The sequence below is a fragment of the Hibiscus syriacus genome, unplaced genomic scaffold (genome assembly GCF_006381635.1).
Source record: "Hibiscus syriacus cultivar Baekdansim isolate YM2019G1 unplaced genomic scaffold, ASM638163v2 tig00111633_pilon, whole genome shotgun sequence".
In the NCBI taxonomy this organism is placed as follows: Eukaryota; Viridiplantae; Streptophyta; class Magnoliopsida; order Malvales; family Malvaceae; genus Hibiscus; species Hibiscus syriacus.
In genome coordinates, this window is record NW_024063139.1 from 344,214 (window position 1) to 370,378 (window position 26,165).

The window sequence follows — 26,165 nt, forward strand, 5'->3', positions numbered from 1 at the left end:
TAATCCTATTGCCTCAATCGCCGCCAAACCCCATAAGATTTCATGTCAAGCGGGCTTCTAAGAGTAACCGTTGGATCAATCTAGGGTAAAAATGGGCTTCCCAGCGCTGTATAAATTAGAACGTTTTTGCACTCATCCTCGTCCAGAAAAAAGAAGGCAAAAGCTTCTATCTCCTGACATTAGAGATAGAGCAAAGCTTTCGTGTTTTTCTTTATTTCTTTTCCAAAAAAAGACCTGTAGGGAATGCAGAGATATGAGAGGAGCATCGTTGAGAGCGCCTGAGCTTTGTGGTCTTTCAAAACGGTCCATCGGTGGCCGTAATTGTCACCGGAAACACGTTGAAGACGGGTGATCGATTCGTTTCTCATATACAGAAAAAGGAAAAAGAAACATCTTTGGTTAATCTCATTCTCTGTTTTTTTTAAATTATCTCTTTCAAGTAATTTCTATAGTTTTACCTCGTAAAAAATGGCGGAGAAAGCTAAAACCGATCAACCGGCTTTTCTCCATGGAAAATACGAACTTGGTCGAATGCTTGGTCACGGAACTTTCGCCAAAGTCTACCACTCCCGGCATCTTCCGACGGGGAAGAGCGTTGCCATGAAAGTTGTCGGCAAAGAGAAGGTGATTAGAGTCGGGATGATGGAGCAGATACAGCGGGAGATTTCCGTCATGAAGATGGTGAAACATCCCAACATAGTCGATTTGCATGAAGTAATGGCGAGTAAATCCAAGATTTACTTCGCCATGGAACTCCTCCGAGGAGGCGAACTCTTCTCTAAGATCGTCAAAGGTCGACTCAAGGAAGAAACCGCCAGAGTTTATTTCCAACAACTCATTTCCGCCGTCGATTTCTGCCATAGCCGCGGCGTTTACCACCGTGATTTGAAGCCGGAGAATCTGCTCTTAGACGAAGGAGGCAACCTGAAAGTCACTGATTTTGGACTCAGTGCTTTCTCGGAACACTTGAAACAAGATGGGTTATTGTACACAACGTGTGGAACACCGGCGTATGTTGCACCTGAAGTTATCTCTAAGAAGGGATACGACGGATCTAAAGCGGATATTTGGTCTTGTGGGGTGATTCTTTATGTTCTTCTTGCTGGGTTTTTACCATTTCAAGACGATAACTTGGTGGCAATGTATAGAAAAATTTACAGAGGAGATTTCAAGTGTCCGCCATGGTTTTCTCCTGAGGCTCGGAGGTTAATCACTAAGCTTTTAGATCCCAATCCAAGTTCACGAATCACCATATCAAAGATCATGGACTCCTCTTGGTTCAAAAAAACAATCCCCAGATCTGTTAGGACCAATGAAGAGCTTGAATTCGAAGCTTTCAATGGCGACAAATCATCGAAGCCCGAGACTTTGAACGCCTTTCACATCATTTCTTTCTCTCAGGGATTCGATTTGTCGCCGTTGTTCGAAGAGAAGAAAAGGGAAGAGAAAGAAGAGCTTAGATTCGCCACGACGAGGCCAGCGAGCAGCGTCATATCGAGATTCGAAGAGGTGGCCAAGTCGGTGAAGTTCAACGTCAAGAAAAGTGAATCAAGGGTGAGATTGCAGGGTCAAGAATGTGGGAGGAAAGGCAAATTAGCTATTGCTGCTGACATATTTGCCGTCACGCCGTCGTTTTTGGTGGTGGAAGTTAAAAAGGACAACGGCGATACACTCGAGTACAACCAGTTTTGCAGCAAAGAGCTCCGACCGGCGCTTAAGGACATCGTCTGGACGTCGCCGGCGGAGAACCCGACACCCGCTTGATTTATCTTCAACGGAATTTGAAAAAACAGAGGAGGGCATCATTTTTCATCATGTCTACGTAGGTCTTGGTTGTTTGTGTTTTGATGACTAGGAATTATGTAAAGACTAAGTGTATTGTTTTTATCCATCTCATGCTTTTGAGTTAATAATATTACCAATTTAAATTCATTAATAATACTATAAAAATAAATAAATCAAATAAAGTCCTAAATTTCAGCCTTTTATTCTCCTTCAAATTATAGTGATATTATCATAAACATATAAGCCTTTTGCAGTGCCGTATCCAAAGTCTAAAACTTATCTTGTTCTTAATATTTCCACTCATAATTTACTTTTTTTCGCATAGGAGTATGAATAAAATTAGTAAAATAAAACATCAAATTTGTTTAAAGGCTTGGCTGTCTCAATTAGTACTGTTCCAATGGCTACAATTATTCCACCCAAGACTTGTCTTTTAGCCGCCTAGATTAAAAGTCTCCATCTTTTGTTTCGTCGAATCTTCATTCTAATACTATATGGGTCCCTTGAAAGCATACAGGTGTTTGGTAGAGAGAGACACTACAGTACCAATCGTCATCTTGGAAATGGTGCAAAAAAATGTATAGTACAAGGACTTGAGTGCAATTTCACCTGTTTTGAGTGCTGTCAAATATGAATGGCAGTCTTAGATGTCCCATACACGCAACTTGATTCCCACCCTCTTCCGAACAAAAAACGCACAGCGTGACTCAGCGCTGTCCTCAACTGTTGGGTTTGGCGGTCTGAATCTGGAGATGAACTTGTTCACGGGAACGGTTTGTGGTTAGTTTGTACAAGGATCCTGCAATCCTGGATTCTGTCAGTTAGGCTCGTGGCTCTGATCTTAAACTGTGGTTCTCTCTGTATCGTAAAATTTTTAATTTTATAAATTTTTATTACAATTAAAATTGATATTAATCTTTTATTTTAATAAATATCTTTTCATTTATATTGTTTATTTTATATTTTTTTTCATACAACGATCACGAAAGGTATAAAACTTTTAATATAATTAGATCCTGTTTATATAAAACTTTTAATTTACAAGCGATAGAATCTAAGATAACTGCAATACTGCTGGGTCACGTAATAAGAGGGAAATGGCTCAACCAAGTCCAAGCATGGTGCTAATTCACACTTCAAAACTAAACATTACATGTATATCTCTTCCATTACCTCTGATTCTACCTTCAACTTCTTCATGTCATAATTCCGATTGCTGATCCATCTGCTGCCACTATGTTGTGGTTTAAGAAATTTAGAGGAAAACGCAAGAATGAGGTAATAGAAAGAGAGAAATTTAGAGTATAGAAAAGATACTTTATTCACAATCTGAGTAATTCAATTACATCTCCTCCAGTCTTATTTAGTTACAGGGTTAAAAATGTAAATAGCAAAAGTGCCAGCTGGCTGTCTTTGTAACAATTATAATTGACTAATAGTCTCTTCAGTTCTTCTGCAGGTACTTGGGCTGCTCTACGGTTCTGGGCTGAAGACTCCAACTGATCCACTTCAACATGCACAGGGTAAATGATTTGATCTGCATCAAAGGGTAAGTTCATCATTTCCCCTTCCCGATCTTCAATCCCTAATTCCCCTTTTTTAATCCCTTCTCTTGTCTCAATCCCTAACCCTCGATTTTCGTTTGCCCCAATTTCTAATACATCTCCATGCTCGTCTCCCCCGATTGCTCCTACATATCCACGCTCATCTCCTCCAATCATCACAGTACCCGCCGCTGGAAACGATCCTTGTCCCCAAGGATCAAAGCCTGGAAACTGACCTCTGAGGACAGTATAATCCTCCCACGTATCACTGGATTCATCAAGGTTTTTCCATCGCACTAACAACTGTGTTACAGGTTTGTTCTGTCGATTTATTATTCTTCTACCCAGAATCTTATAAGGTTCCATTCGAATATGACCCTCTTCGTCTATGGCAGGAGGTTCCGTTGAAGCAACGATTGAGTTACCCACGTGTTTCTTTAGAAGAATCACGTGAAAAACTGGGTGTAGACGGGAGGTCGCAGGTAAATCCAGTTTGTAAGCCACCTCTCCAATTCTTTCCATAACTCTGTAAGGGCCATAAAATCTTGCTGCTAACTTTAAATTCCTTCGCAGGGCAAGGGAAGTCTGTCTGTACGGCTGTAATTTCAGGTAAACTGAATCTCCCACTTGAAAGGTTTTGTCTGTTCTGTTTTTGTCTGCATGTTGTTTCATCCTATTACGAGCCTGTTCTAACTGAAACTTAACCAACTGCCTGATGTCTTCTCTACTCTGCATTAACTCTGATATTGCTTGCATTGGACTGTCTGTCTACCATACCATTATAGGTGGCTTATAGCCATATAGAACTTCAAAAGGTGTCAATTTTAGAGCAGTATGGTAGGTAGTATTATACCACCATTCAGCATGAGGCAACCACTTAGCCCACTGCTTAGGTTGAAAAAAACAAAGACCTCTTAGATATTGCTCTAAGCATTGGTTTACTCTTTCTGTCTGTCCATCAGTTTCAGGATGGTAAGCAGTGCTAAATAGAGTCTGAGTCCCCAGCTGCTTCATTAGCTCTCTCCAAAAAAGGCTAGTGAAAGTCTTATCCCTGTCTGAAATGGTCATCTTAGGTTGGCCATGAAGCTTATAGATCTGATCTAGGTATAATTTAGCCACCCCAGTTGCTGTATATGGATGTGCTAATGCCAAAAATGGCTATATTTAGTAAATTTGTCAACCACTACAAAAATACAATTCTTCCCCAATGATGTAGGCAAACCCTCAATAAAGTCCATAGTAATTACTTCCCAAGCCTGTTGAGGAATAGGTAGAGGCTATAATAGTCCAGGTTTGGCCACATGCTCTACCTTGGTCTGTTGACAAACTGTACAGGCTCTTACATAGGTAGCTACCATGGCTTTCAACCTAGGCTAATAAAAGTAAGACCTAATTCTTTGATAGGTAGCCTGACTTCCAGAATGACCACCATAAGGTGAATCATGTAGTGTCTGAAGTATCTGTAATCTAAAAGACCCAGCAACCCCAATATAGACTCTATCCTTATATCTAAGGATACCTCTTGAATACTTCCACTTAATATCAGCATTAGGATTAACAGATAAAACTGAAATCCATTGCATAGCTATATCATCTTCCTTATAACTTCCTTCCACATCCTGAACCCAACTAGGAATGAGTAGGGTACCCATAGCAAGAAACTGACCTTGATCTTCCCACTGCCTAGATAAGGCATCAGCAACAACATTTGATTTGCCTTTCCTGTACTGAATACTATAATCCAACCCCATTAACTTAGTCAATCCTTTCTTCTGAATGGAAGTAGACAACTTTTGTTCTAACAAATATTTTAGTGGTTCATGATCTGTTTTAATCACAAAAGATTTACTCTCCAAATAATGCCTCCACTTAGAAACTGCCAAAAGTATAGCAAGATACTCTCTTTCATAAATAGAGAGTGATGTATGTCTAGGACTTAGAGCCTTAATTAAATAGGCAATAGGCCTGCCCTCTTGAGATAAAACTGCACCAATGCCCCCTGAACTGGCATCTGTTTCTAAATAAAAACCCTTACCAAAATCTGGTAAGGCTAAAACAGGAGCAACACACATAGCCTTCTTCAATTATTCAAAAGCACTCAAAGCTGCCTCAGTCCACTTAAAACTCTTTTTTAAGCATCTGAGTCAGAGGCTTGCTGATTGACCCATAATTCTTGATAAATCTTCTGTAATAACCTGTTAATCCCAAAAATCCACGCAAAGACTTTAAAGATTTAGGTACAGGCCAATTCCTCATATCTTTTATCTTCTTAGGATCTGTAGATACTCCAGCAGCTGAAATAATATGACCCAAGTATTCAACTTGAGTTTGTCCAAAAAAGCATTTGGACAGCTTGGCAAATAGCTGATTCTTTTTTAGTACTTCTAAAACCATTTGTAAATTAGTAACATGATCATTCATAGAAGTACTATAGACTAGTATATCATCAAAAAACACCAAGACAAATTTTCGAAGGAAAGAACTAAATAATTCATTCATTAAGGCTTGAAATGTAGCAAGGGCATTAGTAAGCCCAAAAGGCATTACCTTAAATTCATAATGGCCTTGATGAGTTCTGAATGCTGTTTTATATATGTCTTCAGACTTAATTCTGATTTGCCAATACCCAAATCTTAGATCAATCTTTGAGAAATAAACTGCTCCATGTAATTCATCTAATAAGTCTTCAACCACAGGTATAGGAAATTTATCTTTGACAGTCAAGCTATTTAATTTCCTGTAATCCACACAGAATCACCAAGTACCATCGTTCTTTTTAATAAGAAGACATGGAGAAGCAAATGGACTCCTACTAGTCTGAATAATAGAATTTGAAAGCATACTAGCAATCTATTTTTCCACTTCTTCTTTCTGATTGTGTGGAAATCTCTCTAAAAGAGGTTGAAGAGCTGCTGGAATAAGTTTTGCTTCTTCATACATAGTCAACAAAACCACATGTCCCAAAATAGATGAGTCTGAAGTTGTCATTTTTAGTAGAGTAGCCCCTGAAATTTGCTGTAAAAAATTTGATGGTTGCTGCCCCTGTATAATAATTTTTTGCCCTTGATGTTGAAAACTCAATTTCATTTGATTAAAATCCATCAAGATAGGACTAAATAGTTTCATCCAATCTACCCCCAACACCATATCACTGCCACCTAGTTTCAAGAGTCTGAAATCATGTACAAAGGAATGCCCTTGCATTTGCCACTCCACCTTATTACACCTTGCTGAACTATGAAGTTGTTATCCATTGGCTACTGTAATGGCCAAAGGATAAGGTGTAAGTACATGTATACCAGCATCAACCCACTGTGGAGTCAGGAAACTGTGAGTACTCCCACTGTCAATCAAAATACTGAGTGGTCTGCCTTGAATTATTCCTTGAATCCTTAAAGTATTATGGCTAATACAGCCAGTAATAGCATTCATAGAGATTTCCAAACTCTATTCTTCCTGCATCATTTGATGATCTGAATCCATAGGAACAGTTTCAATTGAAACAGCAGAATCTTCTTCAATCATCGTATTTAAATTCCTTGACTTACACTGATGCCCTGGAATAAACTTCTCTCCACACTTGAAACAAAGATTATTTTGTCTCCTGTAATCCAGAAGATTCTATTTAGGATTTATAACTGTTGTGCTCTTGGTAATTACTGGCAGTGAAGCTGGTTTAGAATTAGTAGTGAGGTTTGGGTAGGGTGGGTTTTTAAAAGAAGGTCTCCATCTTTTGTTTTCAAAGTCAACAGATAATTCATAAAGTTTAGCCTGTCTGCATGTTTCAGTCAAATTTTTAGGATCTAAAGCCTTGACCCTGTGTTTAATATCCTCCCTGAGTCCACTGATGAAGAGTGATACAAAGAAATCCTCATTTAGTGTAGGATTTTTTAATAACATATAAGGTTGCAACTCTTCAAAATTTTCTTGGTAAGCCTCAACAGTCCCTTTCTGAGTCAGCTTAGTAAATTCTTCTACTATATCAGAAAAAGACTTGTCACTAAATCTATGACAAAGATCTGCTTCAAATTCATGCCAAGTAACATGGTGTTTCTGCATAATATACCCATCAAACCAAACCTCTGCTTTCCCAGTTAGGTACATAGTGGCTACTTCTACCCTCTGCTCATTAGGAACATTACACAGAGAGAAATATTTAAGACATTTTTGAAGCCACCCCCTAGGATTAACCCCTTCAAAAAATGGCAAATCAATTTTAGGCCTATGCCACATAAACCCTGAACTGTTAAAAGAACTTCCTGGACCTCTTCTTTCTGTTTCAGACCCCATCAAAATAGGTCTAGATTCACTATTTTCACCTAACTGATTCCCATTTTTTAAGACCATACAATCATCAGGTTTTGCTTTAATATCCCAGGCTCATCCGGTTTATAAGTGAATCTGGATTTATCTTTTACCACAGTCACCAAAACATGACTTTTTTCTCCATTTTCAGAAGCATTAGGAGTTTGTACCTGTTCACCAGCAACATTTTAACATAGCCTTGATTAGTAACCATTATTGATTCCATTGTTGTGATTCTATTTTCCTGCACTTCCCACCATTTAGGTGGATTAGTCTCGTCCCGTCCTTGCTTCACTAATGCTGTTAAATCCTCCATTTGTTTCTGCAGGCCTGATAGATTAGCTTCATTCATGTTTTGATTCTTCTTTGTCATGCCCACTGCTTGCCAGAACCGAGGCTCTCGATACCAATTTGTTGTGGTTTAAGAAATTTAGAGGAAAACTCAAGAATGAGGTAATAGAAAGAGAGAAATTTAGAGTATAGAAAAGATACTTCATTCACAATCTGAGTAATTCAATTACATCTCCTCCAGTCTTATTTAGTTAGAGGGTTAAAAACGTAAATAGCAAAAGTGCCAGCTGGCTGTCTTTGTAACAATTATAACTGACTAATATTCTCTTCAGTTCTTCTACAGGTACTTGGGCTCTCTGACTTGGGCTGCTCTACGGTTCTGGGCTGAAGACTCCAACTGATCCACTTCAACATGCACAGGGTAAATGATTTGATCTGCATCAAAGGGTAAGTTCATCATTTCCCCTTCCCGATCTTCAATCCCTAATTCCCCTTTTTCAATCCCTTCTCATGTCTGAATCCCTAACCCTCGATTTCCACTTACCCCAATTTCTAATACATCTCCATGCTCGTCTCCCCCGATTTCTCCTACATCTCCACGCTCATCTCCTCCAATCATCACACACTAACTTAATCCAAAAATAAATACAATCGTTCTTGTTCTTGTTCTGGCTCCCAGAACAAGACACAATGTACTGCCTTACCGACATTGGGTTCGGTTTTGTTCTACTACCCTGTCATCATGAAAAACTCAGCCACAAGGAAAAAGTAGTTTTTGGTTTTCAGTAGTGATGTTACTCCATGCAAAGTCCGAGGATGAATTACTGAGATGCTTCCATGAGGATTGGAGCCTACTCGAATTCATATCCAACGTTTCTTTCTCCATCTATGATTGTGGGGAACACAGTATTATGATTACAAATTCTGAAAGTGTAATATCAAAAAAGAACCTGATCAATAATAGTGTAACCAAGTGGAATTAATACCCAAAATAAAACATAAGCCAATGCACCGTCAAACCAAATGGGAACATCATCTATAAAGTGAGAGATGACTTTTGCAACAAGAAACCAATAAAAATAAGTCCACCGTATATAAATGCACTAGCAAAACCGTACAAAAAACCATTTGACATCCTACGAGGCTCATACATATACAGTATAGATATGTAACCTGAATTAACTTTGATTTAACTAAGAAACTTTCATGGATTATTTAGCCATGTTGATCAACTGCATGGCCACAACTTTGAAACGTAATCAGGTCAAATTCTCAAGGTGAGTAATTCACCTTTGTTTGTAATCGTACATATATGGCTATTATCGGTGTTTCTGTTGCAACATGTCTTTAGACAGATGTGAAGAATGCCTGTTCTTCGGGAGCATCAAGGGAACAAAGGAGGCAAATATAAATATAAAACTAGACTAAAAAATTGAATACACGTTACAAACTTACACCATGGTCAATGGTCATGTACGTTTTCACAATTTATTTTAAAAATAAATAAATGACAGTTCATCATCCTAGGTCAAATGCAAATATATGTGGCCTCTGAATAATAACAATGACTTTTTATTTTCAGTTTTATCGCATGGTTATACAGTCAGAAAAGGAGGATGAAAGTAATGAGAACCTACCACATTTGTACATACAAAATAATGTTAATTAGGGCAAAATGTTCTAAATACTAATGCAGTTGTTAACTTATAAAGATCTAAAACGAAGATAAGTTTTTGTAGGAATAATTTGGATTCACCCAAAATTTCTCAAGTTATAGACTGTCAATTTCTACCATATATCCCCATTCTTAACCTTCCTCTAATATAAAGGATTCAGAATCCCACTTCTACTTCTAGTATTCAACAACTGATTCACAAGTCCACCTATTCAAGATTAGAATCTAATCATCTCACAATGGTTGTCTAAATCTCTATCCATATTAGCCCCTTTTTCATACTTTTAAATCCAGGGCAATGCACGAACCTAGCAAACTCTGTGGTTAAGAGATTGTTGATATCTCTTGAGGTACTGGGTTCAACCACGATGCCTGCAAAAGTGTATGAGCGTTTATTGTCAAATAGTTAAATCTATTGCCTTGTATTCACCCCAGACTAAATCTAAAAAGATAGACTTAGTGTGACATGTTGAGAATGATAAACTATTGACTAAGATGGTATGGTGAGGGATTCTATCATTGTTAGTTATACTCTAAGCGGAACTTTGCAAAATCCTTTATATCGTAGTCAATAATTTATATGTTCAAATTCAAATAATTACTGATTGTTGTTTAGACTAACTTCCATCTCATTCTAGCATCCATGCATATTGAAACTAAGATATACTAGCATCGAATTAACCTCAGATCACTAATTTCAATCATATTTGATTATAAAAAAGAATCTAAATCTTTTACTAGACAAATTTTCAATTATTTGAACACATAAGCCTCTTTTTTAAAAATATAATCTTTAAGATATTCATGAATGGCCAGATGAAAACCTCAAGATCAGCTCCATTATAAAGGGGCATATCTCAAGTTCAAGACAAAGTCACATTGCATTGTCATAGATTCCCTTCATCAGACTCACTAGAATCCGTCGCTTTTTGGTAAGAAATATGCAGGCATTTCAAACTCAAAGATGTTATTATATACTATACAATGCCATGAATATAAAGCTTAACTGTTACAGGTCGCTTACCATTTAAGCGCTAATTGAAGAAAGATGAAATCAAGAAATAGGCTTAAAATCTCAATTCGGACATACCGGATGACTTCCTTGTCTACATTGAAGATCAAATTCTCTAGCAATCACATTAAATTTAAACATTATATATATGTGAGTGTGTGTCTAACCAAAACAAGCTGTAAGGAAATTAAAAATGGTTACCTGGATGATATAACAAGTGTATATTTGAGACAGTACGTTGCTTCACAATAGTAAACAAGGTAGTTTATATGCAAAGAATCGCAAGACATATTTACTACAAATATATTAAAGAGACCGGATTTTATAGAGAAGCTCTTTCTGAAAATGGGGAAAAAGAATGAAATTAGAGCAAAATTCAATGAATGAATGAAACCCTAAATTGCATCTGCAGCCATACGTTCAATGATGAAAGAAGATAGTGAAGATTCGCAGAAAAATAAGAAGAAATATGATACTCCTATGGTTTTTTGCTTATCTCAATACTCAAAACAGCGTCAGATCCAAAGCCCTCGCGATATCAAATATAATAAAAAAGGTTCACCAGCTAAGACAATAAAATCAAAAGGAGAAACAATTATCAGAAATTCGAAAAAAAGAACACCCAGAAATTATCATCTTTTACTTGTTTTGTTGGACTCACATTCGAGGTCAAAGCTCAAGCAATCACCGGCAGAAAACAACAAAACAAAGAAAACCCAAAAACCAGAGCCCGATTTAGGGTAAGAAACTGAGAAATAGTTATGATAAAACAGTATTTACAAATGCATGGTCTCCATGAATAAGAAGCAGGTTTTAAATAAAGGGAAAATTTCGAAGAAACCGAGACGGGTTTCCTTTCAGATAAGAACAGTAAGCAGGCGCACTATCTTCTAAGAAGCATTTCGTTCTCTCTTCTAAGAGAAAAAGGACCATCAAAAGTCACGCTTTCTTTCAACGTTTCTATCAGAGAATTCTTGTTATTTTAATCATTGAAATATTCCCAATAAAAACAGCAGCAAAAAAAAACTAGTGTTGATATACTATAACGCCAGCAAAATTAGTAGATACGGATCACTTCCTTTCTGAGCTTTTATCTCTTTGCCAACAGCCCACCACATTAATAAAAAAATGGGGATTTAAATGTCTTGCTGATCAAACAAACAAAAGTGCTTCAATGAAATAAAGTTCTTAGACGATTTCTGATGGCATGCAGAAGAAGATGAAGAAGAGCTGAGGGGGAACACGGAGCAAAGAGATGAACTAGCCGACAGAAGAGAAGTGAGCAACCACGGGAAAAAGGTATGCCTTCTGCATACAATTGCCTGCGATTGCTCTCTCTCTTCTGTCAGTCTCTCTTTGTTTACTGCATGCCCTTCTTCTTCTTCTTCACAATTCATCATCCATTTCTTACCCTCTTTTTCCTCTGAACAAATTGATAAAAATTCCTTTGAAACCAACTCTCGATACCTGGGAAAAGAGAGAGAAGTATTTTAAACATACCCTTTTCAGATAGCTCCTTCTTGTGTAGGCTTTATGGAGATCTGAATCCATTTTAAGATGAGATAAAAGGGGAAGGAAGAGTTAGGGTTTTCCAGTATAATCCAACGAATAACTCCCACACCCACAAAGACCCAGAAGCCTTAATTACATAATGTATTCCGTTGAAAACCCTATTTCATTATCTTTATAATTTATCGAGTCTTCACTTTCTCTTTAGATTTTCCCCAGCCGCTGTATATAGCAATGCCACTCACTTTAGGTTTCATTGCGCTTCTTCATCATGCCAAAAAGAGAAAGGTAAAGTACACATACAAAAGATTAGTTTTTACCCAAAAATCATTCTGACATGTTTTAATTACCTGTCAGACATAATTTTAAAAAAAATTACCAATATAACACCCTTTACAGAAAGACGCAAATGATTTCAATTAAATTTCAACCGTTCACACTCCCCTCATTAATTATCTCATCGGGCCAAATCCTTCCCCCCATCCCTATAAACACCTTTTTTTTCATTCAAACATACCAAAATCTTAAATCCTCTCAAATCATCTCAAAGCCCAAACCCTTTTAAAACTTAAATCCAATCAAATTCTATTTAGAAGGTAAAATATTATACTATTTTATAATTAATTAATGGTATTTTATTAAATTGTATTATATTTACTTTTTATTATTTTTTGCAATTATAAAATGGAAGACGATATGTTTCGTTTAGATGAACATCATATCTCAAGGCATTTTACTGATACAATAACATTTTTAAATTCTATTTTAAATTTAATTATTGTTAATATTTATTTATTTAATTTTTTAGTATTAGTTTATATATTAATTTCTATAATATTTATTAAATTAGGAGAGAGATCGTATATTAGATCCCTTTATATGTAATCTTAAGTTAGAGATGCCAATCCATGTCTAGTCGTATTTAGTCGAGGGTGGATTCGGTTACGTATCTAGATATGAAGGGCACTGTAACGTAGAATCGAACATGATTTATGCATTGGTCGAGCGGTGGAGACCGGAGACACACATATCTCATCTTCTGTGCGGAGAGTGCACGATTACACTGAAGGATGTTTCCATGCACTTGGGGCTTCCGGTAGATGGAGATGTGCTTTCTGAGGTGGCACATGATGACTGGCATTCATTGTGCCAGGAGTATCTTGGAGGTGTCCCGTCTAATTTTAATGGTGGTCGAATTCCGTTAAATTAGTTGGATGCAACTTTCAAGCATTTGAGCTGCGACGCCTCGGAGGAGCATGTAAAAATGTATGCACGAGCATTCATACTACAACTTATAGGAGGGCTCCTGATATCAGACAAATCACGCAATCAGGTTCACTGTATGTGGTTGCGTCACATCGTTGATTTTTATCTGACTAGAACACTGAGTTGGGGCTCGACAGTTTTGGCATTACTCTATGGGGAAATATGTCAAGCTACTGACTATAGAAAAAATGCTATCGACAGATGTCTCCTTCTGCTACAGTGTTGGGCGTGGTATCACATACCCTTTGTTGAAATATGTTTCGATATAACAAATTTAAAGGCAAAATGTTTTTGGACTTGAATTGAATTTATTCAAAGGTTTCAAAAATAATTTAAAGTCCATTAAAATTAGATTTGAAAAAAAATCCCAGAATGCAAAGAGGTTACCGATACTCCCTGGAAGGCAAAAAATTTCAGAATGCAAAGAGGGTATGGATACCCCCAGGGGTATCCATACCCCCTGGCTGCAACGGCTAGCTAATTTGAATTTAATGAAGGAGTACCGATATGCTATGATGGGGTACTGATACACCCTATTATGGAATGCCTTTTTGAGTAGAAAAATCATCCCCAAATAGCTACAAAACATCCCCAACGGCTATATACGACTTCAAACGCATTCCAAGCTATAAATACAAGCTAAGGACACTTGAAGAAGCAAGAGAACAACTATCCAAGCAATCAAAAACAAGAGAAGAGTTTTTCATTCTTATTTCATATTTCTCTTGTAAATATTTTGTTCTTGTGAGCTCAATATTGTAAACACCTACCTTAGAGAGGTTTTCTTGTTTACATCTTTTATCCTTTTGTAAAGGGGAAAAGTTCTAGCTTATCCCGTATAAAAGCTAGGGAAATGTTCTAGTTTAGCTCGGAAAAACTAAGGAGTTGTAAGGTTATCTCTTTGTCCTCAAAAGAAAGAAAAAAATTAGTGAATTTGTTGGAAAATCCTTGGCGAGGAGAAAAGGTAGTGGATGTAGATTTGGTTGAGAAGTCGAACCACTATAAATCACTGTGTAATTCTTTATCTTTCAATCTCCTTACTCCCTAATCACAAAAACCGTTCCGGTACTTATTAGAACCTCGTTAAAAGGCTTAACATCCTTGAGACGATCCTCGAAAAAGCTCTACCAATTCCTGATGCAACCGACAAAGAAATGATTTTTTTCCTCCGGTTCTTATTACCTTGAAGATTATCCTATTATGGATTCACAACCGGTCAACAAGCTATCCTTCTTCAATGGAGCAAATTATGCACATTGGAAGAATAAGATGATGTATTTTATTCAATCCTACAATATAGGAGCTTGGAACTCAATTATGGACGGTTACTTCTCTCCACCCGGCAAGTACAACGATTGGAGTAGAGAAGAGCAGAAAAATTTCCAGCTTAATTCTAAGGCTATACATATTCTATTATGTGCTTTAGGCCCAAATGAATATGGAAGAATATCATCTTGTTCCAGTGCCAAAGAGATTTGGGATAAGCTCCAAGTCACTCATGAAGGAACCGACAAAGTGAGGGAATTAAAGAAAAGTCTTCTCAACCATAGCTACGGGAACTTCAAGATGAAACCCGATTAAGACATCAAAGCTATGACGGATAGATTTTCCGTGATTGTCAACGGTCTCAAGGGATATGGAGAAGTAATCCCTAATGAGAAGCTTGTGAGGAAGGTGATCTACTCTCTTCCAAAGGAGTAACAATCGAAGAAGACGACAATCATCGAAGCAAGAAACCTAAAGTCTCTCACTCTCGATGAGCTAATTGGTACCCTTCTCACTTATGAGATGATGGTGAAGAAAGATGAAGAAAGGGAAGAGAAGAAAAACAACAAGATGAAGAAGAAAGAGGTAGGCATTGCCTTCAAATCCACCAATGAAAGCTATCAAGATTCAAGTGATGAGGTGGACGATGAAGACAATGATGAACAAGAAGATGATATGGTCAAGATCTTAAAAGAGTTAAAGAGATTCATGACTTCCAAGGAAGTAAATCATGAATCAACCAAGAAGAAGAGTCCCCCAGTGTGCTTTAATTGTCAAAGAAAGGGGCATGTCAAGTATGATTATCCCCTTCTAAGAAAGAATGGATCTTCTGAGAAAAAGGCATATGTGGCAGCTTTGAGTGATGAAGATGACTCCAATGATGATGAAGTAGTCAACCTATGCCTAATGGCCACTTATGAAGATTTAATGGTATCTTCTAACTCAAATGAATTTAATTCATTTACTTTTGATGAGTTACAAGATGCTTATAATAGGTTGTATTTGGGATTTGAGACCATGAATTCCATATATACGAAATTAATTTCAAAACTCAAAATTAAAGATAATTTGATTTTGAAAGTAAAAATTGATTTTGAAAATCAAAATGAAATTTTGAAAAATAATTTAGAGCTTTCAAAAATCAAAATAAGTGATTTAGAAAAAGAAAATTTTGAGTTAGGAGTTAAGCTTGGAAACTTAATAAAAGAAAAAGAATTAATTTCTAAAAACAACATATTATGTTTAAAAATGGCAAAATGCTCACATTACCATTATCATGGTCATATGGAACATACTTGTCCTTTGAAGAAAGGAAAACATTTTAAAATTAGGCAAGTATGGGTTCCGAAAGGAACAAGGGGCATTGAAACTAACGTTCAAGGATCCAAAGTAATTTGGATACCAAAATCTACTTAAATGTCTCTTGTAGGTGTGTGGAAGCAATGGTGATGAAAGTGATGATATTCAAGATGCTCTAGCCACACATGAAAAAGGAATGTGTAACCTCTAAGCTTAATGCTTTTGATTTTGATTTTGATTATTTGGTTGCTCATTTGGATTTATGCATGCATGAGTTTTGATTTTAAATGATTATGCATCATTATTTTAATCTCTTGTATGTTGAAAAGATGATTATGATGAACATTTTAAAGTTATATTAATTTTTTAAGAATTTTTAGTTCATTATAATAAAATTTTGGTCAAAATTGGTTTTAATGCAAATTATATTTCTCTAACAATTGATATCAATTTTTCAAATACTTTGATTTTGCAAATTTTAAATTTTTGACCTAAATTTGAATGTTTATGCATGTGGTTTAAATGAAAATGATATCTCTATAACAATTGATATCAATTTTTTTTCAAATGCATAACTTTTTTAGAAAACTTTATGAATATGTACTTAATTTTAACAATTGGTATCAAATTTCAACAATTGGTATTGCATAAAGTATTTTAGTCTTGGATATATTAAATTTCATGTGCTACTAACATGTTTGTTATTCTTTGTTGAAATTCAATTTTGTTTAAGTGTTAAGTTCATAAAAGCTAAATTTTGTTTGGAATGCATCTATTAAGGGGGAGCTTTGATTTTTCAAATAATTTTTAAATGTCAAATATCACTTACTCTCCAATGTTATTTTAGAACTTTAAAGATTGAATTATTTTTTATATAATAAAAAGGGGGAGAAGTTTGGTTTGAAAAATTCAATTTCTTAATGAAAAAAGGGGGAGCTTAACATTTTCATATATTTTCCAACAATTGGTAATAATAAGTATCTTTTTAGCAATTGATATCTTTTTCATTAAACATTTTATTAAGGAAGAGTTTTGCCAAAAACAAATTTTCAAATATTTTATTATATAAAAAAGGGGGAGATTATTGAAATATGTTTAGATATAACAAATTTAAAGGCAAAATGTTTTTGGACTTGAATTGAATTTATTCAAAGTTTTCAAAAGGTTTCAAAAAATAATTCAAAGTCTATTAAAATCGAATTTGAGCAAAAATTCCATAATGCAAAGAGGGTACCCATACCCCTTAGGGGTATCTATACCCATGAAAGGTAAAAAATTCCAGAATTCAAAGAGGGTACCGATACCCCCAGGGGTATCCATACCCCTTGGCTGCAACGGCTAGCTACTTTGAATTTAATGAAGGAGTACTGATACCCTATGATGGGGTACCAATACCCCCTATTATGGCCAGCCTTTTTGAGTAGAAAAATCATCCCCAAACAACTCCAAAACATCCCCAACGACTATATACGACTTCAAACACATTCCAAGCTATAAATACAAGCTAAGGACACTTGAAGAAGCAAGAGAACAACTATCCAAACAATCAAACACAAGAGAATAGTTTTTCATTCTTATTTCATCTTTCTCTTGTAAATATTTTGTTCTTGTGAGCTCAATCTTGTAAACACCTACCTTAGAGAGGTTTTCTTGTTTACATATTTTATCTTTTTGTAAAGGGGAAATGTTCTAGCTTATCCCGTGTAAAAGCTAGGGAAAGATTCTAGTTTAGCTCGAAAACACTAGGGAGTTGTAAGGTTATCTCTTTGTCCTCAAAAGAAAGAACAAATTAGTGAATTTGTTGGAAAATCCTTGGTGAGGAGCAAAGGTAGTGGATGTAGACTTGGTTGAGAAGTCGAACCACTATAAATCAATGTGCAATTTTTTATCTTTCAATCTCCTTACTCCCTAATCACAAAAACCGTTCCGACCCCTCTTGGAAAACCGTTCCGGTTGTCGATTCGAGCTTTTAAAAATCCCAACACCATTTCTATGTCCGGTTGTGAAGAACTCGTTGGTCTTCCCGCTATTATTGAGGTAATTACAATACTGATTTTTATACTAATCATTTTATTTAGTATATAATAAAAATTATTTCATTGAATAGGTGGTCTATTACAAGGAAAGATCATCGGGATTTACCTGATGAATTAGAATCAATTAGAGTACTCATTGATCAAAAGGTTGACACAACAGTATGTATTTAAATAACAAATTCTATTTTTAATTATAGTTATATAATTAGATTATTATTTTGATAAGAATTATATATATATATTTGTTTTAGTTTGAATGGGCTTCTTATTGTAATGAAGAGATGAGGATTTGCATCCCACACTACTTAAGGGGCCCATTAATGTATGGATGGCGGTGGTCCCTTTTATCTGTTATGCAATTATCGAGTGACATCCTAGTGATCGCGTGCTCTGGTAATTTGGTTTTGTACAATCAATTTTGAGAGCACCTCAAAATCTCGACGAGTTGCATAGTACCGATCGACGCGGGAAACAAATATGGACTGGTTGCTGAAGCATTATGAGTGGGTCATGATATGAGAGGATCGACATGGGTGTATTTCCCGTAGAGAACCCATTTATGTGGACTATTTGACGGTTACAGATAGTCATTACGAGTGGTTCAACAGGAATGAGAAATTGTTCCTACTTTCTCAGAAAGCACGAGACGAGAGCTTTCATGGACGTCGACAGAGATGCCCACCGTTACAACCCTGTCGTCCCTCGACTTATGGACGGAGAGTAGACACTTTTAGTTTATCCTCAACTGCAGCACCAGAACCTTCATAGCAGCTACCATCTACACCATTGTACACTCTGTAGCAAATGGCTCCGCAACCATATCAGATGTCGCCACTGCCATTTCTATACCAGATGTCGCCACTACTGTAGAGTTATATAACCCCTCATGGAGGATATTATTGTTCTATGTTTGTATATCCAACTTAGGGTTCATATACTGGTTATTTGGCGGGTCCAGCTTCACCACCGATGGTCGCCGCAAAGACACCTCATGTATAGTTTTCTCACTCATCGATGTTGGTCTTTTCTCAGTTTTCCCAATTTTCTATGAGCGACGAGATAGTCAGTCATACACCTCCAGGGTCTTTATTCTATAGAGGTGATACATCATCATTCGTTCATCATCAACAAAATGTATATGCTCCTAATGATGATGATTATGATGATGATGATGATGATGATGATGAGAGTAAGGAGTTAGAAAAAATTATAAAAAGAAATCCTCCCCGAGACAGACAACCTCCGCCCTGCGGAACACATTCAGAACGCAAACATCGATAAATTTATATATATAATTTTTTTGTTTTTATTTTTTCCTTTAAAAAGAATTGTATTTTTTTAATTATTTACCTTTTATTACTTAATTAATTTTGTTTATTACTTAATTCAAGCGAATGATTTTATTGTTTTGTTTATTACTTAATTCAAGCAAATGAGTTTATTATTTAGTGATTTTTAATCCCTTGTCTTGTATCATTTTCTTGTTTAATTAATCGGTGATGATCAAATGACATTAAATTAAAGTAAATGTAAATTAAATTAAAAAAAAACTATTCTTTCATAAACAACAACTACATCAAGCACAACATCAACAGTTACTTGATGACAAAAGAGATGAACATTTTTTCTACTGTGTCATGGGTTTCTACAATACCTACATCTTTTATTTTCTCTAGATGTTTCTCGAATATCCATATCACAGAGTGATTTTGGACAACCACAGTCCCTCAATAAGGACGTATATGGTACAATCAAAAGCCAATTCTGAACCTCATTAGCATCTTTGTCATTACCTAGGGGGAACTCAAATTCATATATCTTAAACACTTCTGGTATTAGGTATACAAGATCCACAAAACGGTTATAGCCTTGATAAGTATGCGAGCAAACTGCTACGACATGAGAGCATGGATAATTCAAAGCTTGAAAAAACTCACAATTGCACAATCTGTCTCGTAGATTAACTCTAAACGAGTTAGTTTGAATCCCTTGAAGAGGACGCGAGATCTCTGTGACACGAAACAATTCATGGATTTTAGAGAAGCTTGTTACAGATATTCTATTTGACGTGACAATTCTTTTTTGTAGATCTGTAACTAATCTAAGGAGATAGACATGCCGTTTTGCATCCAAGTTTAAGCTTGTCCCCTGAGCTTGGCAAAAAGCGTTCCCAAACGAAAATGTCATTTTTATAAAAGTTGTTACTGGTAAATGACGTGCCCACTTTAAGGTCGAATTGATAGCCTTGACCAAGTTGGTTGTCATGTGTCTATATCGATATCCACCATCATATGCATTTGTCCATATTTCTTTATTGATGAGGTCGATGTAATCGTATCCTTCCTAGTTCTTTCCACGCAACTCTTGAAGCATGGACTCAAATGCTTGAGGTAGTAGTTCGTAACCTGAGCATCAAATATATAACTTACTAACTTTATTTCCATAAAAAATGAAAATGATTGACAGAAAAAAATATTTTAACATACCTATGCGCACAAGTAATTGGCGTTCATTATTCTTCTTGAACCTTCCATGATAGTTTACATCAATGTGTCAGATACAATACCTATGTTGGACATAGGGTGGTTGCCATATTGGACCCAAAGATTACATTTCTACTTTGATCCCAGCTCCGCGTTCTGAAATGACACATATTTTTCCCTCATGATAACACGTGAGCGTAAGTTTCAGAGGAAAAAAAGCCCAAGAATATATATATATTCTCATTCAACAAGGGCAAAAGCAAATGGAAGTTTGTTGCGATTATCATCTTGGACAACTGCCAATAGTAAAACTTGCTTGTATTTTCCATACAATAATGTCCCGTCGATTTGGACCACGGGCTTGCAGTATTTCACATTATTTATGCATTGTGGGTAAGTCCAAAAAAGCTGATAGAATTAACATTGATCACTAAGCACTTGATCATTGTGGTATGCATGGCAAGTTTCAAAGTCCATAAGTGTCCAATATTTAATATGCGCACCACCCTAAACCAACTTGGTAGTTTGTTGTATTATGTATTTCATTCACCATGAAGTTTTTTAATGGCATTCTGTTTTGCCTTCCATGTTTTCCTGTATGAGATAGTATACTCATACTACGATTGTATAGTTGAAATCAATACAACAATAGCTATATGGGAGATTGCTTTTACTATGGGCATGATGGCTTGTCATATCATGTCGGAGTCCAAGTTGGGATGATTCTAGTTAATTCCTCCAGCACAATATGTGTGAGGATCGTTGTATATTGTTATTTCCTATAAATTGTTTTTTCTCTTCCTCTTCGATACGCGAACCATTAAATTGCATCCGTTATCACGTTGAACACAGTGGCAAACATATTTTTCGGTGGTATAGCGATCGACTCTAGATTGAACAGAATTACGAATATTGTAATTTTTAATTATCATCATCGCTTATTCTTTGCATGAAAACTTCATTCCTTTATATAACTCATCATCATTGACTGGTGAGTTAAATCCATAGTCACTAACATTAGGCACATCCGCAAATTCTGGCCTGTAAAATACACCATAGTCAGCTTCATATATGTGTGTTGGAGGTTCAGTGTATACCATATTTATGGGAACTTCATCTACATCATCATCTTCATCGGAGTCTATGTTGAAATGTGGTGATTCTGGGTGAATGAATAGTCCAGTCTCAGTACCATCCGCACTTGGCTCACGAAGAGGTTCTTCTGTTTGAGATGAGGGTTCCTTTACGCTGTCGACATTTAGGTCGAACAAGTTGGTAGTTGCATGTCTTCCCCTTGAACTTGAAGGCATCTCGACATTGAGGTCGAAGAAGCTCGCAGTTGAATGCCTCCCCTGGAGTTTGAAGGTATCGTGTTAAATGGTACTACACAGATTGTTGTGTCAAGGGCATCTCCATATTCAGGTATAAGAAATTGACATATGAATGTCTTTCCCTTGAACTGGACGTAATGTTGCCATACAGATTGTTTGTGGAGCCACCTCGGTACAGATCGTAAGAAGTTACTGATAAATGCCTCCACATTGAACTTGATGGGATGACACCATGATGCGAATTTCCCATTATGACGTTAAAATCATTACACATTATTGTTGTTGGGTTGTCTACTTGATCAACTTGTTAAACCAACCTATAGTGGGAGCATAATGACATACCACAAACAACACGTACTTCAACAAATTTCACATACATCTCTGTATCGATATCTGAATAATGATTTTGAGAATCAACCATCATTGCAACATCGTCATCGTTCGATAGTTCGAACGCTGTATAAGTTAACGGAAACACTGATGTTGGAAATATGTATTGAGGCGATGATAGTCTTCTAGTACTTCCAACATGAACCTTTTTTGAAATCTTCGTTATCAGTTCCTCAAGAGTTATGTTTCTCTTGAAGGGTATTTTGACAGAATGATTTGATACAAACACGACGCCGGTTTCATCTTCCCGAATTTCTCCATCATAGTAAACAATACCTGAAATACGTGTCATTCTAAGAGTTTGAAAGATTGAGAGTCTTATATCTACAAAAACAATAGTTGAAATATGCCTAATTAAATAAATAATAAATGAAATTCAAATATAACCTAATAAAAAAAATTTAAAAATTTTAACAACAATTTAAATAATATAATTTTATATTGTTATTGTATCGGTAAATATGTCTCGACGTATGAACCCACTTTTCAATTTTATAATCTCAAAAAATAATAGAAAATAATTAGTATAATATTTTTTTCCAAATAGTCATATATAAAATAAATATAATATATTAAAAAAAATTACCTTACAACATAAGTTCAAACGAACTAGTGAAGTAAATATAGGAGGAACTGGTGAAGCAAATATATAAAGAATTAAATATGTGATGTTTACGATTGAATGAGATGTTATTTATAAGCATGAGAAAGTTTAAAGGTCGAGAAATTTGAAAAAATAATAAAAGACGCATATCACTATCCGTACCTTAGAAGCGCGTGTCAGAACCCCATAAAAGCACATATCATTGTTCTCATTTGTATGCAAAGAGTGCTAGATAGATAATTTTTTTTAAACGATGTCTGATGAATAATTAAAATTTGTCGGAGTGATTTTTGGGTAAAAACGGCCACAAAATAATAATGTGCATTGATTTGAAAACTGTCAAGGTTTCCTAAGAAATTTATATAATAAATCATCTATTCAATCATTACTCGACACGTAGTCAAGGAACCCTCACGCTGACATGTGTCATTTTTATAATCAAATAATTAATTTTTGGTATTTATCTGCACTCACTCACGCTTTGAGATTAGTTGCAAATCGTTGGGTATAGTGTGTTTACGGTAACGATGAATCCATAAAAATCTCACCATGCTACCCACCCGGAGATTCTTATCATCTTCAAACCTCTCTCGCAATCCCATCCTAATCAACTTTATGGCCCCGAGTTAAGCGTTGTTAGAACTATTGCTGTAAATGACTCATTCATATATCACCGATTACTCGAGACCGACTCATTTAAAATTTGATCAACACTCTAATCTAATGAACTTAATTTAATTTTTTTACTAGTTTAAAAAATCATGAGTTACTAAAAAATAATAATCTATTAAATCTTAAATTATTAATAATATTAACATTTATATATTATCTTTTTTAGAAATAAAATATAAAACTTTCACGTTCAAATTGGATTTCAACTTTTTATTTTAAATGGAGCTTGAAAATTACAAACTCGAGAGCTTTTGAGTCGAGTCTCCATTTTCAAATCAAACTTAACAATTTTAAACTCGCAAATTTTCAAATCAAATCAAGTTGAATTTTAAAATTTTCAATTCGGATCGAACTCGAATCATTTGCAGCCCTAATGCCGAAAGTGCTCCTGAAATTGTCAAAGTTTAGAACTTACTTTTTGAAATATTTGATGCGGTGATTACTAACGAAATAAAATCAAATTCTTCTAAAAAAATACTCATAATCTTATCGTTTAAATGAGATATATTTGAAGGCAAGCCAGCAAGTTATATAATCCACGTAGGCATACAAACATAAAAAGGGTTTTTCCTAAAACTAAAAGCACGTCAATTGAAAAGAAAAAAGTAGTTCAGAAGAGCTTGGAGAAAAGATAATATTTCTTCTACTTTACCATAAAAAATAATGGAACGACAAAAAGAACTCAGCAGACATCAACCCAAGTAAACCATCAATCGGTTAATCCTCGTGTTGCTGAACAACTTCAACAGCCTCGTGTTGCTCACCATAATCCTGCAGGGCATAACCAGGGCTATCATAAATACCTACGCATGGTTAAACAATATTGCCAGACTATGTAACTGATCTCAGGTGAAAATATAACAAAACAGGACAAAATTGGATTGACTAAACAATATTGTGCAGATCAGCAGAATGTATTTCCATGTATATATGTCCATACCTTGACAACCACGCAAGAGCAGCCAACCACCTTCCTTGCCTTGCCCTCGGAATCTATCTTGCACAACTGCATCCCGATATTAAGCGTAATTGGCATCAAGAACAAAAGTAATCTCATTTGATTTAGCAGAGAATAGTTTGTAGTAATATTCACCAACGACCAAAGTGGTCTCGTTGAGCAACTAAAAGATACATGATAGGCATGGAAATTTTACTTACACCAGCCCAATCGCCCAGTATTTTTGAGCTAGGCGCATGTAGCAGTTTTACATTATGGTCAGCACAGAGTGCCTTGACCAGTTTAACATAATCTGGCTGGTCACAGTCCTCAGCCAAAACACAAAGATGTGCATTGTGCTTTTCAATCGCCTTGGCAGCTTCGTGTAATCCACGTGCAAGCCCACCATGTGCTTGGGACTTCCTAATCACAAGGGCAAGGCTGAGTTGATATCCATTGGCTCACCAATGGCAGCTGCAACATCAGATGGAGCAGCGACTGCAACTTCCTATCTGCAAATTCATCAGCGAAAAGTACATCATAAACACATGAAAGAATAAAACCAAAATCTAATAATGATGAAATCTATCAAAAGGAACATATAAAGACATCAGACGGGAGGAAATGATGGGTTTAGAATTTTTTGTTGCCAAAATCATACCCTAATTAGACATTACATCAAATTGGACAAGGTTGTGGAATAATTTCTGCAACTACATCATGAACAAATACATGAACCGCCTGATCTAAAACAAAACATTAATTAAGTTTTTATTTTCCAACAAATCTGGAAGAAAACAAACAACAATTCATACAACTTAACAAGTAAGCAAATCATCGAAAAATAAAACACAATGAAAACCTTTCAGCACACAAATATACCATAGCACATTATTCCACACTAAAGCAAATTCAACCCAGACATAAATCTAAACAAAACGAATGTAGTATTCATTTAAAGACATAAATCTAGTGTTCAATTAACTTGGTCCTGAACATTAATATAGGAAGATGAAAATTACCCGGACATTTTTGGGCTGAAATTGGGATCGAAGCTTTAGCTTTCTGGTAAAAGGAAAAAAAGAATCAAAACAAAGCCAACTTAGCAGGCCTATTTAGCTAATATAATGATGAAAACTAAACAAAATTAATGTTTCGTTCATCAAAAACATTAAACCAAAGAAAGAAAAACAAGAGAACAAGTTGATATAAATAAGATTAAGAACCAAGAGAAGATGCTAACCTTAAGAGTGATGATATTGAAGAACGGCGAGAGTTATTCCTCTTCTCTTCGGCTGGTTGGCTGAGAAATCTCGAGGTTTTTTTACTGAAGTCGAGAGATTTATATCGGAACCCTATTTTCTAAATCTATGATGGGCCGTAGGCTGATGTTCTCATCGCTTCTCTTTGGGCTGGAGTTGCGTTTTTTTTTTGCTTTTGTCGGTAAAATTACCCAATAGGTCAAGCAGGTAAAAAAAATTGTCCATCACGTCATCTCTGAAATTAATTTGGGATTTATAACATTTACTACATTGTTTTAGAATTCGTCACATGAGCATGTCAAATTCAAATAAAATATATATTTTTATTGAAACTTGTAACACATGATAAATTCTAATAAAAATTATATTTATTTAGAACTAGTCACATCCACGTGATAAATTTGAATAAAAAATATTATTTGATCAAATTCGTCATGTGGGCGTGACGAATTTCCCATGTACTGTAGCATTTATGGTATATCCCAAATTAATTTTGAA

General features: G+C 35.7%; 1 protein-coding gene and 1 pseudogene across 1 annotated transcript; one reads left to right on the plus strand and one right to left on the minus strand.

Moving 5' to 3' along the window:
• Window positions 1-447: 447 nt before the first annotated feature.
• On the plus strand, window positions 448-1,932 carry LOC120166244 (CBL-interacting serine/threonine-protein kinase 6-like). The gene has a single exon (XM_039175551.1). It carries the CDS (start codon window positions 469-471, stop codon window positions 1,762-1,764), a length of 1,296 nt encoding a protein of 431 aa, XP_039031482.1. The 5' UTR covers window positions 448-468; the 3' UTR covers window positions 1,765-1,932.
• Window positions 1,933-24,101: 22,169 nt separating this feature from the next.
• LOC120166220 lies at window positions 24,102-25,016 on the minus strand (annotated as a pseudogene).
• Between the last annotated feature and the right edge of the window lie 1,149 nt (window positions 25,017-26,165).

What these genes read in the sequence shown, in the direction of transcription:
- LOC120166244 (XM_039175551.1), top strand. Translation starts at nt 469, where the DNA reads ATGGCGGAGAAAGCTAAAACCGATCAACCGGCTTTTCTCCATGGAAAA.